The 13,938-nt window shown below is 41.6% G+C and overlaps 1 protein-coding gene across 1 annotated transcript in view; it reads right to left on the bottom strand.

The window, feature by feature from the left end:
- Positions 1-3,514: 3,514 nt before the first annotated feature.
- The window catches only part of nfasca (neurofascin homolog (chicken) a), a 171,470-nt gene continuing 161,046 nt past the window's right edge, over positions 3,515-13,938 (bottom strand). Inside the window, exons 30-31 of the mRNA XM_072277651.1 lie at positions 12,771-12,819; positions 3,515-6,474 (exon numbers count right to left, since the gene is read on the bottom strand). Of these exons, the coding sequence (XP_072133752.1) occupies positions 6,231-6,474; positions 12,771-12,819 (293 nt within the window). The 3' untranslated portion in view covers positions 3,515-6,230. The remainder of the gene's footprint in view (positions 6,475-12,770; positions 12,820-13,938) is intronic.

Consider the following 13,938-nt stretch of genomic DNA (forward strand, 5'->3'; position numbering starts at 1 on the left):
CTTTGTGAGAGAAGACCCACTGATTCAATCACTGAGCCAAAGAAGGTTCTTAAGATCTATTAATGCCATGGAAATTATATTTCTTTTTTTATATATTAAATGTTTAGCCTTCACAGAGCAACAATGGTTTCCACTGACATGGTGTCTATTGGAGCGATATTCTGAGGTTCCTCAAACAAAATTTGGCACTGAATTTAAGGGATTATTTACACTTATGTACAGAAACAAGCAGCAAAAGAAACGATGTGGGGTGTAGGACCAAAGATTGGGAGGCAGCAGCTCTTGCATAGGAATTTACTCAGTTAACAATTGACTATCAAGTTTCATCGTCTCTCTGACCACCTCCCTCACTTGAACAGTGTGAAGGTCCTGTCCATAATCCACCCCAGAAACCTAAATGACTTGGTGACCAAACAGAAACAGGGCTCGTCAGAATAAGCAAATGAGCCGTGGGCTTTGCCAACAAATAAAACATTAAAATTCAAAACATACGTGCTTGAATATATAAAATATTTCTATAGATGAAGAAGTTGCAAATGATTAACTGATACACACAAGTACATTGGTGCAATAGATATGTCTTCAGCTGTTTTCTTTTCCCTCACAAGGCCACTGTTAAAACGGACATTCGGGGAGAAAGCATTATGATTACACTGACGTAGCAGAACAGAAGACAAGAATAAAATTGATGAAGAGAAGAACAAACTGGACACTCTTCATTACGATGTGACTGTTTATGGATTTAAATCAAATGGCAAGGTATATTAAAACAAGGCACCATCCATGCACAATGTACTGCTTCATGTGTGCAGTTGTTCCTCATAAAGAGGACGTGGGAATTTATACCAGGGAAGATGGCTGGCTGTGCTGGTGAGAAAAGTACTGATTTGCTCCAGTTCTTGTAATGGCACATAATGACAAACACTCTTTGTGTAAAATGTAGACCTCTCTTGTGCATAGGGCAGGCAGGATATGTGTGTGAAATGGGCTAACAGCTTGCAGCTACCCCTGATATCTCCTCAAAACTTCGCTGTGTCTGCAATGTCAATCTGACCTACATTTGCAGGCAACTTACTTCTTCTGAACCTGCCCCAACAATGAGTTAATGACATGGCCTGAGGAGAGCCGGTAAGTGGAACAGAGCAAGGTTGGGGATGGAGTGGGATCAGGTATGGATTGCAACACAGTGGTTTTTATTTCACCATGATTACTGTAAACATTTTAGTTCACTAAGCTTACTATTAAGTTGCAGCAAAGGCAGTGAAAATTCTTTGAAGTTGGCTCCTGACAATACTGAGCGTGAGCGTAACACCTCGTATATATATCATACTCTTAACGCAGTGAAATATCCTAATGCGCCAACACATAGGTGAATGTTTGGTCAAGCAGGTAGGTTTTAAGAACTGGCTTCAGAATTCCTTTAAAGTAGTGTAGAGAGAAGGAGATACCCTGAGGGAACGCCAAAGGTCTGAGCATTAATACCAGTCAAGTTTTTGAAAGAATGGGGAATTGAAGACTATGGAAATTGGTGGAGGAGTTGAGGGCTGAGGGAATTTGGTGGTTACATAGATTATCAGAGCAGGACTGGAAGACCAGGTGGCCCACGCCTGCTTCTATTTTCTTGTTTGAAGGGATGGCTGTCTAATCAGAACTGAGGATCAAAAAGCAAAAATTGAGAAAGCACAGGTATCTTGGAGAGTTGTTGGAAGGGATTACAGAGGTTGGGGAGGGGACATACAAAAGATTTACCACAATCTTACTCTCTGATGAAGCAGGCGGGGGGAGGAGGTGCTGAATGGTCTCCTCCTGCTTCTATATGTACTGGAAGGATTGATAAGAGTGAAAATTAGATCTTAACCAGGAACACATACTAGGTCATTGACCTCAGGGAAAATGTCTAACTTTATTTACTTACGGATACAGCGTGGAGCAGGCCCTCTGAGCTGCATTGCCAGCAGCCCACTGGTTTTATCCCTAACCTAACTATGGGACAATTTATGATTACTAATCAACCTACTAATCAGAGCATTGAGTATAGGAGTTGGGATGTAATGTTGAAATTGTATAAGGCATTGGTGAGGCCAAATTTGGAGTATTGTGTACAGTTCTGGTCACCGAATTATAGGAAAGATGTCAATAAAATTGAGAGAGTACAGAGGAGGTTTACTAAATTGTTGCCTGGGTTTCAACTCCTAAGTTACAGAGAAAGGTTGAACAAGTTGGGTCTTTATTCTTTGGAGTGTAGAAGGTTGAGGGGGGACTTGACAGAAGTATTTAAAATAATGAGGGGGATAGATAGAGTTGACATGGATAGGCTTTTTCCATCGAGAGTGGGGGAGATTCAAACAAGAGGACATGAGTTGAGAGTTAAAGGGCAAAAGTTTAGGGGTAACATGAGGGGGAACTTCTTTACTCAGAGAGTGGTAGCTGTGTGGAATGAGCTTCCAGCAGAAGTGGTTGAGGCAGGTTCGTTGCTGTCATTTAAAGTTAAATTGGACAGATACATGGACAGGAAAGGAATAGAGGGTTGTGGGCTGTGTGCAGGTCAGTGGGACTAGGTGAGAGTAAGAGTTCGGCATGGACTAGAAGGGCCGAGATGGCCTGTTTCCGTGCTGTAATTGTTATATGGTTACTGTCTTGGATGTCCTTGGACTGTATGAGGAATCCGGAGCACCCAGTGGAAACCCATGCACTCCACAGAGAGGATGTACAAACTCCCTACAGAAAACATCAGGATTGAACTCCGAATTCCGAAGCCCCAAGATGCAGTAACTGCTAGCGATCTGAGTTAGCCACACAGGTGGGTGAACTTTGGATAATAAGTATAGAGAAAATAAAAGGAGGCCGAGTGACCATGAGATATTGGACGATTCCGGTCTAGAGGAAACAAAGGATTAGGGTTTTCTGAGCAGTGGAGAGGACGTAGAGAGCTGGATGAAAATACACTCTGGTGCAGCAGGTAGAGCTGCTACCTCACAGCTCTAGTGACCTGGCTTCAATCCTGACCTCTGGTACTGTCTGTGTGGAGTTTGAACACACTTCCTGTGACCCTGGGAGCTCCAGTTTCCTCCCACATCCCAAAGATGTATGTTGGTGAGTGGGAATGGATGGGAATATGGGGAGAACCAGATGGGATCCATGCAAAAATGGGTGGTTGATAGCTAGCATCCACTTTCTATGCCGTAATAATTGAATGGGACATGGAGCTCTTTAGAAATGACAATTAGGAAAGCAGAAGGAATTTGCTTTATGCAAACAAAATGAGTTTTAAGGATTAAGGAGCCGACAATTCAATATCGGTTGTACGCAATAAACACATACTGTAATAACCTATACACGGTGAAATTTGCTAATAGAAATGTGGTCACCTCAAAGTGACACCACATATACATCACCACATTGCAGGTTAAAATAAATAACAAAGGGGGAATGGTTAGATCACAAGATCACAAGATCACAAGACACAGGAGCAGAAGTAGGCCATTCGGCCCATCGAGTCTGCTCTGCAGCTCCCCCATGAGCTAAACTATTCACCCATGTAGTTCCAACTTCCAGCTTTTTCCCCATATCCCTTGATACCCTGACTAATTAGATACCTGATTAGATCAAGGACTTTGATTTTTCCTCTTTCTAATATATGCATTTTTTAATCAAAGCAGATAATTTTGCAACTACTTATTTGTTCTTAATATTTCTTATTGTGACATACAGTAATTATGTTTTAGATATTGCACTGTACTACTGTTGCAAAATAATAAATTCCACAACTTATGTCAGTGATAATAAACCTGATTCTGATTAAAAAAAAGACCTAATTTTCTGGTTGGAATATGTTGATATTCCTGTCTATCCCAGCTGTTGGATGGAGAGCTGGAGGATCAAGAGTGATAGAGGTTTGAAACCCTCATCAATGTTAATTTTGAATGTCAGATTGATGTATTTTTTTTATTAATCAAAACTATTAAGGGATAGTGGAGGGCAGAAGTGGATACATGTCTGCAGATTAGCATTGTTTTAAATGCTTAAGCAGTCACTGAGGGTCCAATAACCTTCTCTACCTGCCTTCCTGTTGAATCTGGTGGCCAAGTGACTACTATAATGCTTACCTCTAAATGCCTATCTATCCAACTCCATTGGCGCGGAGTCAACTACAATTGGGAAGCAAGAGCTCAGAGACTAGGGGAACGTGAGGGGGATCTTCTTCACTCACGAGGGTGATGAGAGTGTGGAATGAGCTGCCAGAGGAAGAGCATGGATGAGCGGGGTATGGAGGGCTATGGTTCAGATGCGAGTCAATGGGACAAGGCAGCATAATGGTTCAGCTTGGACTAGATGAGCCAAAGGGCTTGTTTCTGTGCTGTAGTTTCTATGACTCTACAACTTTGGTTACCTGTGCCCCTCTTCGTCTTTGCCACTGCTATCCCATTGCTCCCCATCCCAGAAGGAATTGAAGAAGGTGGAAAGCAGAATAATTAAGAAGGGCAGCAAAGTGCTAGACAGTCTGAACTGAGCAGGTGTGTGAGTTCTTACCCAGAGTGTCAAGGAACTGATTAAAATGAACAGGTTGGGGCTGAAAACCTCTACTTTAAGAATAACATCACAGCACAGAGAATTTGGCACAGATGTTCTAATTTTAGAGAAGCAATCTGAACTGTTAAATATAAAAATCTTCCTGGACATCATAAATATAGTTGCTTCTATGAATAGGAAATTGAATCTTGACTTCCAAACATCTGACTGATATTGGCACTGGAATAATAATTCTCAGAATGGTGCCATGTTAAGTGAGGTTCAGTGTAAGGTCACAAGCTGTAGATTAAGACAGCACACGTCTTGATATTTTTAGTGTTTCATTGGTTTTGGGATGTTAGATATGGATCATTAAATGGCTGCCTACTCTTCTTGTCTGTTCCACTAAGCTGGACAAAAATCAATACAGAACATAAGTTACAGTTGTTGATGTGTTTATCTGCAAGGAACAAGGAGCAAAGATGTCGTTAACTTGACAAAATGAATCTGAGCAGAGGAAATATCAAGAATTTTTATCCGGAGGATGTGCAATCTGAGGTCAAGAATTAAAATTGCTGAAGGATGGAGATATGTCACCATTGGGATTGGAAATGTTGAAACTTACTCCTAGATGGGAGCTATGGTTTATCTCACAAGTGGCTGGGAGTCAAAGCCCTGCCATTTTGAATATATCTGCAAATGACTCAGGATGTCTGAACTTTTACAGGCAGCCAGCTGGGAAGAGCCTGAGAAGTTTCAGCGGAAGTCTACCCATTTGTATCTTAAACCATATGAAGCAAAGCTATCTGTGGAATGATGGCGACTGTCTAGTTTCCCTTTGCGAGAAACAAATTCAGCAAAGGGCTCTCTTGGGTGAGACGGGCATTCTGCTTTGCTGATTCTGGGGATGGAAACAAGAGGTGGAACTGATCCTTCAATGGTAATGCTGCCAACTAACAATGCCAAAATGTGAGATGGAACTTTCCTCCCTAAGGCTCGACCTGAAAAATTATGCCTGATAAATTTGTTTCTGTGCACCATACTTAAGTAGTTCCATGCACGCAAGAGACTTTTCAAGTCCAGTTTCTCTTAATAAACATCACTCCCAAGTGTTCCTTAACGTCCGCTTGGCCTAACCTTTGGTTTTGAAGGAGCAGATAGTCCAAAACAAGAGAGGGTAGTGAGGGGGACCAGTGAACACAACCATCTCCCCTTATGTCATTTCAGTTGTCACATCCCAGAGTAAGTTTTTTGTCAAAAACAGCATAATGATAAAAATCCTCCCAGAGCTTTCTTCTGATGTAGATCTGTGGCCAGGCGGCGTCTAACGCTCATGGCCAGAGTGTACAACTGGAGAATGACAAGGTACTAGCTAGCGACATCTATAGACAGTGTTACACATTGCCCCAATGTGGTGTTACTTGCAATCTAAAGTGAATGGGGAGAAAAATCAGCATTTCTTACTCTTGCGGGCGTGATTATTGAATATATTTGCAATAAACGGTGGCTACATTTTTCCAAAGCCCAGTAAACCGCTCTAACTTCCACACTGCATCCTTTTCTTCAGGTGTTATCTCTTGTCTTCTTCACTGCTCGGCCTTTCAAATTTGGATAATCAAATTTTTGTTTTTCCATGGTGTACGAATATTGGTAGGTAAATCAAATGTATTTACTGCCTTGGTAGCACCTGTGCCCATATGCTCTGGTGTCATTTCTTCCCTTCACATCTGTGCCAAGGAGTAGGCCGGGTTAACTGGAGATGTGGCCTCCGAGCTGTCGTTGCCCTCTGTCTCCTCTTTGTCTTTTTTGACCGTATACTGGCCGATGAAGGAGCCATCCTCACCAAAGCGGGAATTTTCGTCGCCATCACCATAAATGACGATGCTGTCATCGCTTTCCTCTTGCTTCACCGTCCCGTCCACTGAAGACTGGCTGCCCTGAGGTTTTTTGCTGTCTTCGTTGTCACTGGAAGAGATGGGATGGGAGTATAGTCAATGTCAATGGTAATCTAACTGATACATCAAATTCTTATGGCACAGAGGAATGCCATGCTTTCCGTGGTGTACATACTATCCCCAATGGAGCAAACATACCAGTCACAATTCCCCATTTTTAATCTGTAGCTCATGCAAATTCTTTCCAGCAACCCCCCACATCATAACTGTTCCTGGCATAAATACTTTTTTCCATACCTCTCTTGGAACTTTTGCTTAAAGTTTTACAACTATATCTTGTTGTCCTTGAGCCATCTCCTAACGGCAATGACAGCTCTCTACCCATCCTTAACTCAACCAGCTACAAGGTTTCTATTTCATAATCAATGTTAATGTACTATTGTTCCATTCCGTGCCTTGTGGCGCATCGGGTGCCATTTCTTTAACATTTTTATCTGTTTTTTATGAGGTTGAGTTGCAAGATCCATGCTCAAACTAGCACGGATGGAAAGTATGTAAGGAGAAAGCCAGGTTCAAACCCTGGACCACTCGCCTTGAAGTCTGGTGTGGACGACACTACACCACCAGCCGGGTCAATGTAATGTCCACTTCCTCCCAGTGTTAGGAGAAGCACCAAAAAGAATGCGCCATAAGGCTTGAAGGTTGGGTTTTCCTCATTTTAAAATCAGCTTTAATCGAAAACACAGCCCAAACATTGCCATAAAATGACATTTTCACTTTGTGATCCTGATAATTCAATGGCCAAATATCATTCCCAGCCTGATATCAAGACTTTTCAAAAACACTTTAGAAGCAAGCATGTTTTCGTACCTTTCTAGAGACCTGCATTTCCCATTGGTGGAAGAGAAACCGAACAGCAGGGAAGACAAAGGACAAGAGAAACAGAGCAGGAAGATTGGTTAGAATTGTGATATTTAAGCTCATGGACATAGTTTACTGTTATTTTCTTAATTTAGATCTAAAGAACAATTCAGCATTTATAAAAAGTCAAACAAATCCTTTCCAATTCCAAACTGCTGGTAGCCATCCACTTAATCCCAATGTCAACAGCAAACACAAGGAATTCAATCGTAATCCTAAAGCCAATGAGAAGACGTCAAAGCACATTTTGAAAGTGGATTCCCATTACTTAAATCAAAGGTTTCCAAATTCTTAATGTATTCCCAAACTCCTATAAAAATGTTATTCTTGGTTTGTGAAGGCTGAACACATGAAAATAAAAATAGAGCAGAAATTGAGGCAAATAAGAATTTTAGAAGGAACTGTGCTCTAAAATCATCATGGTACATCAAGGAAATTAAATTCAAACTGAGATTATCCCCAAAAAGCATTGTATAGTTTGTGTCCCTCGGCTGAGGTTGATGTCTCTGGTTGGCAAGATAAGGATTCTTTCACTTGTTAAAAGTTCCGCTTGATGGCTCAGAGCAAGAGGAAATAAACTTTACTTCCACCCCCCCATCATAATTTACACTTATTCTGAGTAACATGGATAGATATTATATTCTCTATGATTATTGAGGGAACATTTACTAGGTGACTGAGAACAAAGACGTAAACCTTTGGGTTTCTTTTACTGGCCAATTGTTCCACTGGGCTACAGAGATTTGGGGAGAACAGCATTATTTTATGCTCGGCACAGACTGTTTCAAAATATATTAAGTCATTCTGCTCAGATCCGAATTTCTTTTGCCTTAACAAGGCAATGGATGAAGGAGGAAGATAAATCACACAAATGTTTTCTCTTTGGCCTTTAGAATAAAAATTCCAGGTTTCTTTTACTAAGCACAGTTAACTTGACTATCTTTCAATAATGCCGCTTTGTCCAGAATGAAAATCCCCTCCATGCCAATCTCACTATCATAACTTGATGTTTTCAATGCAAGACATGCTGTTATGGGCATTATGATGGAAATGGGGTACAGTGTGGCCATGCACATAATGCTTACTTACAGTGAGCTGAATGCTTGGGGATGATCAGCGGCTAAACTGAATGCGGCCAAAGAAATAGCCAAGGACTAGCCTCTTAAAGATTTCAAAGAGGCGCCCATATTCCAGTTAATGTTTGGCTTGAATTGGTATCAAGATCACAATTTATAATGGCCAAGATCAGCTTGGTCTATGATCATAGCCATGAAAATTGCACATGCATTTATTTTTAGGTAATGCTGTGGCCATAGATTGTTTCTTGAAATCTTGCATCAAGTTGAATATTATGTGGATATCAATCGATTAGCAAATTACTTCACTTATGAGATACCCTCCCTAAGGTGAGTTTTGCCCAGGGTATGTATATTTTTTGGATCTTTTGTACTTCCCTTTGTGTTCTACTTCAAGTTAACTGGTTCAATGCATTTCTATCTGGCTATAAATATCTATCAGCAGTGTAGGGAACTACCATATGGAATTCACAAATTCATGCTTTTGCTCAACACAATAACATATCCCAGCACTTTTCTCACCGTACACCCCCCCCCCCATTTTTACTATGTCCCAAGTACCTGCTGATATATCCCACCTAAAGACTGTGAATGCTGCTATTTACATGCAAAGGCGTCCTCACTAATGAAGAAGGTAACATGTAGAGAAAAGAACTTTGTGTAGACAGAAGAAAAATTGATTCAAACAGCAGCAATAATTGGTTTAATGGATACCGTTAAATAGTACTACATCTACAGTATGTTACTTTCTGTTTGTTTTAGTTAACTCCCAAGATTTACTGGACAGGAATAATGATGCATGCATCAAGTTAGTGGAATAGCTAAACCTATAGGTAGTCAACCTTCCATAAGGTTTTCTGATAAATAGGAGTAGGCCATTTTGCCCCTCAAGTCTTTCAATTAGATCATAGTAAATCTGTACTCTTCCTCCTTAATGGCGATGGTTTCATGCCCCTCAGTACTCTTGCCTTAAAAATAAATCTGCCAGAGGTGAGGACCTATGAGTACCAGGGATGCCCACTGCCCACTTTTACTAGTCTGACAGTAATCCCATTTCTTAGTTGCTCCACAATCTCCTTCCAGATTCTATCACTCACCCGTGGTTGGGGCAATTTACAGCTGCCAATTAATCTATCAACCTGCAGCACTTTAGGATGTGGAAGGAAGGCCACAGCACTCTGAGAAGTCCATGGGGAGAACATGCAAACTCCACATAGACGGCACGTACGGTCAGGAATAACCCCAGGTCTCTGGTGCCGTGAAGTAGCAGCTCCTCTGGCGCTATCACTGAGCCACCCCAACAATCTCCAAAGTGGTCACTAAGACCTTGAAGTGTGCCCTAGACCCCGTGTTTTCCATGAGTTCTGGAGCCTGTTGTGTGCTAAATTAAAGATGCAGATTGAGGGGCACTTTAGGTTGGTGATGGATGGCCATTTTTTCTATTGCAATGAGACCCATTTGAGATTACCCAATCTTTTCCTGGATTCCTCAAGCATCTCTCTCTCAAAACAAACAAATTCCATGAGAAGAGAGATAGAATATCCCCAGGGTCTCCTGCTTATAAATGAAAGTAATTCAGAATCAATCTCCACCCACAAATGGTTCGTGTATAAGTAAAAGTCATCTAATTGGAACTCATGAGCAGGACGGATAACTGGTTTGTATAATCGTGAAGATCACAGTAATACCTTTTGTCCAGCCTGGGTCTAGGGAGCGGTGAATAAAGAAACATAAAGGCATCGGTGAGTGTAAGCATGCACAAAGACACTTCTACAGCAGAACAAGACTGGGCCAACACGAACTACGAATGTCAGGAGATGGATTGCATCACAAGGAATGAATGGAATTCGAAAATGATTGAACGAGGCAGTATCACCACCTCATAAGCAGGGAGAGGAGAGGGGACTGAAATCAAACTTTTTCAAACTTGCCAACTTTAACATCCCAATGCTTCCCAGCTGCTAACACCAGTGGATCTGTGGAAAGATGAGCCCAGTGTCCTGAGGTACACTGGTCCATAAATGGACCAGATCCAGTTGTTGTCTTAAGATGAACTAACTGATCCCTGCTAGAACTTGAGCAAGGCAAGTTTCAAAGTGGCTGCAAATGACCCAGGGCAAGGAGCACAATATGTGTTAGCGTGGCCCTGCGCTGCACACATTGCTTTAAAGTTCATTGGACCTTCTACGGTCATCCTTGATCCTTAAACATGCAATGGGAGTTTACTGGCCATAGTGGACAAGAGTTCAACCCCAGAAGGGGTTGAAAGAATAAGCTGTCAGGACTGAAATAGGAGTTACACATGACTGAAATGATTTAATGACCTATGCACTGATCTGGTAGAAGGACATGACAGGGGAATTATGTCAAACTCTATATGAAATTGCCCTGCCATCTATTTTCACAGAGGAATTTAGCTCTGTGGGAATTTTCTTCGGCAGTGCAACCGCCTTCAATTGTACACCAGTCCATGGTGACTTGACAACAAAATAACTGCTGTCATAAACATCAAGGATTGAATGGAATGGAAACTGGAACTAAATCAAAGATAAGGTTCTCACGGAGGGAATGTGCAATTTAATTTCCAGTCTGGGCCAAGTTTGCCAATATTATATAGAAACCCACATGCATCTTTGGTCAAGGTTCCCATTTCTCATGGTTTCCCAGTAAGTCCTGTCCGGGCAGGGATCAGGAATGGCTGAAGGCAGGGCCAGAGAGCCAGACTGGGTGTGTGAATCAAATGTGTAAGTTTAGGATTCCCTTGGTCAACATACTCCAGATGGTCTTAAGCAATGAACATGAAGAACAAGAGGCCGACCAACAACTGTTGAGAGGAGAAGCATGGCACCAAATAATACAAAAGGTAGCACAGTTCTGATGGGCTGAACGGCCCCTTGCTGTGCTGCACCTCAAACTGTTTATTCCAATATGGATCAAGCAGCACGAATGGTTTGACCAAGCAAACCTTGGTACGTGATGTAAAGCTGGGTGCAACTACTAAAAGTCATTCTGAGGGGAAAAAACATTAAGGAATGGAGCTGATTGTTTGAATTGAATTGAACTGAATTGAATTGAATGATCTTTATTGTCATTATACATAGGTACAATGAAACTCTGTTTGGCTTCCTCTCAGGAAATTAAATAAAGCGGTAGATAAAAACAAGACAGTAATAGAAAAACAGTATTAAATAGATAAGTAGCAGAAAATAAGTTGCAGCAGCACCAGAATATCACAGTAATGCACAAAGTGCCATTAGTGCAAGGATTTGAGTCCCTGTGTGTGCCTGTGTGTGCTCACAGTTTCAGTCATTGTTCTGTGGGAGTGGTGTGACAGAGGCCACAGCTCTGGGATAGAAGCTGTTCCTCAGTTTATTTGTTCTGGCTTTTAGTGTTTAAGACACTTATTTACAGACATTGCTATCAGCATTTTTGTACCATCAGACTAAATCATATAATTTGAAGGAAATGTTCTTTATTTTATAAAAAAAAGGTGACTTTTATAGAAATAATCATGATAACAATTTAGTTATGTTCCATATTAAGTGAATGGATTTTGTATCTCTAAAACTCCGAATCAGATAGTCTGAGAGTTGTGAGGGAGAACTTTGATCGACTACAAAAGATCAGAGCTTGTATTGGTTTTGGATGACAGATGATAAGTATGCAGATAATTTTGTTCTGGTTTAGGATTTGATCCTCAAAGACGCAGCAGTGCTGACTGAAGGAATGACCCAGTCTTTGCAAAGGAGCAGACAGTTCTCATACATTTTACTGCAGGTGACTGAACGAGCCTGCAAATTGTTGCCCTACACACTGCCGTCTCTTGGAAAGCAAAGGAGCTTTTAAATTGCATCTTGTGCTTTGCACAAGCTACGAAGCCATAGCTGGGTGGGACAATGATGATAGACCATACAGCAGGAATTCACACTGCTACTTCAATATAACTATACTAAAAAGTCCATTATATCAATGGAACACTGAACTTCCAATGAGATCCTGCTGTGAAGTTCTCTGGAGCACGTAAGGTGACTGAGGTTACAAAGCTGCTTCAGCGTGACTTTGGGCCAGATGGACATTACTAAACTCAGTTCCCATTGAATGAATTCAAGGGTTGATATCTGAATGTGGAATTGCTCCCTGCCTGGTTTTCCTCAAGAGTGTAAGGCTATCCTTCCGGCCACAGACAACAACGTGTTGCTGTGTGGCGGGGTGCATGCACTGTGCAATTACTTACACCATCAACACCAGGCAACCTGACCTAACCATGGCTGGGCTCGGGAGCACTGGGATGGGTAGGAAAGCTGGAGGTAGGTGAAACTCTCTCTGTCTCATTGTAAGCATTTCAATAAGTCAAAAGGTGATGACCTACAAGTATCCATTGTCATCCTGTGAAGGTCGATTCTCTTCTGTGGTTTTAACTGCACAAAGAAAAAGAAAAGAGAGCAACTGTTAAAATTCATGAAAAATAATGCAATTAAGGTCTTGGCCCCCTACTGCATCTTTAATGACCAGAGGTCTCAATTCCTTTTGCAGCTAATGAAATGTGTTGAAGTACTGTAGACAACTGCTGTAAGAAATGTACAATGGACAATGTGTGGCCAGGAGCTCTTGCATCCAGCAACATGATAGAGCAGAGGCTTTAGAAAGCTTTGGACAGACTGCACTTAGTGGAGAAGATCCAGAGGAGATTCACGAGAATGATTCTAGGAATGAAAGGGGATCATGTATGAGATGTATTTGATTGCTCTAGGCCTGTACTCGCTGGAGTTTAAAAGAATAAGGAGGTATCTCATTGAAGTTGATCGAATATTGAAAGATCGAATCTATTGATTCAATTCAATCGAATATTGAAATTGGACATAGAGAGGATGTTTCGAGTGGTGGGGGAGTCTAGGGCCAGAGGGCACAGCCTCAGAAAAGAGGGACATCCCTTTAGAGCAGAGGGGAAGAAGAATTTCTTAAGCCAGAGGGTGGTGTATCAATGGAATTCATTGAAATATATGGGTATATTTAAAGCAGGGTTTGATAGTTCTTGATTAGTAAGGGTGTTCAAGGTTACTGGGAAAAAGCAGAGGAATAGGGTTGAGAGGAATAACAAATCACCCATGATGGAATGGCGGATCAGACTCAATGGGCCAAATGGACTAATTCTGCTCTTATGTCTTATGATCAGGGGATGTTTTCTTAATTGGTGGTTGAAAGGATAATATTAGATTGGACACCAGGCAGAATTATGTTAATCTTCCTGGAAACAGTGATATGCAATCTCATACGGCCACCTCAGAGAGAGGTAGTGACCTCAAATTCAGGTCTCATTTGAGAGATCACACCTCTGACTATGCAACACTCCCTAATCTCTCTTAGGTGGGAGGATGAATGAGCTATAGGCCCAGCTGTGATGTTACTGGATTGGGGAGTGAGCTGGGGGGCTGTGTGGCCGTTTACTATTTCTCACGTCCCACCACTATGTGCTTGACCCTATCCCATCTCCAGTCAACACCTTGAGCTTCGGTTTCTGAAACAGGGTGAGTAAGTGT

The sequence above is a fragment of the Mobula birostris genome, chromosome 14, assembly GCF_030028105.1.
Source record: "Mobula birostris isolate sMobBir1 chromosome 14, sMobBir1.hap1, whole genome shotgun sequence".
Taxonomy (NCBI): domain Eukaryota; kingdom Metazoa; phylum Chordata; class Chondrichthyes; order Myliobatiformes; family Myliobatidae; genus Mobula; species Mobula birostris.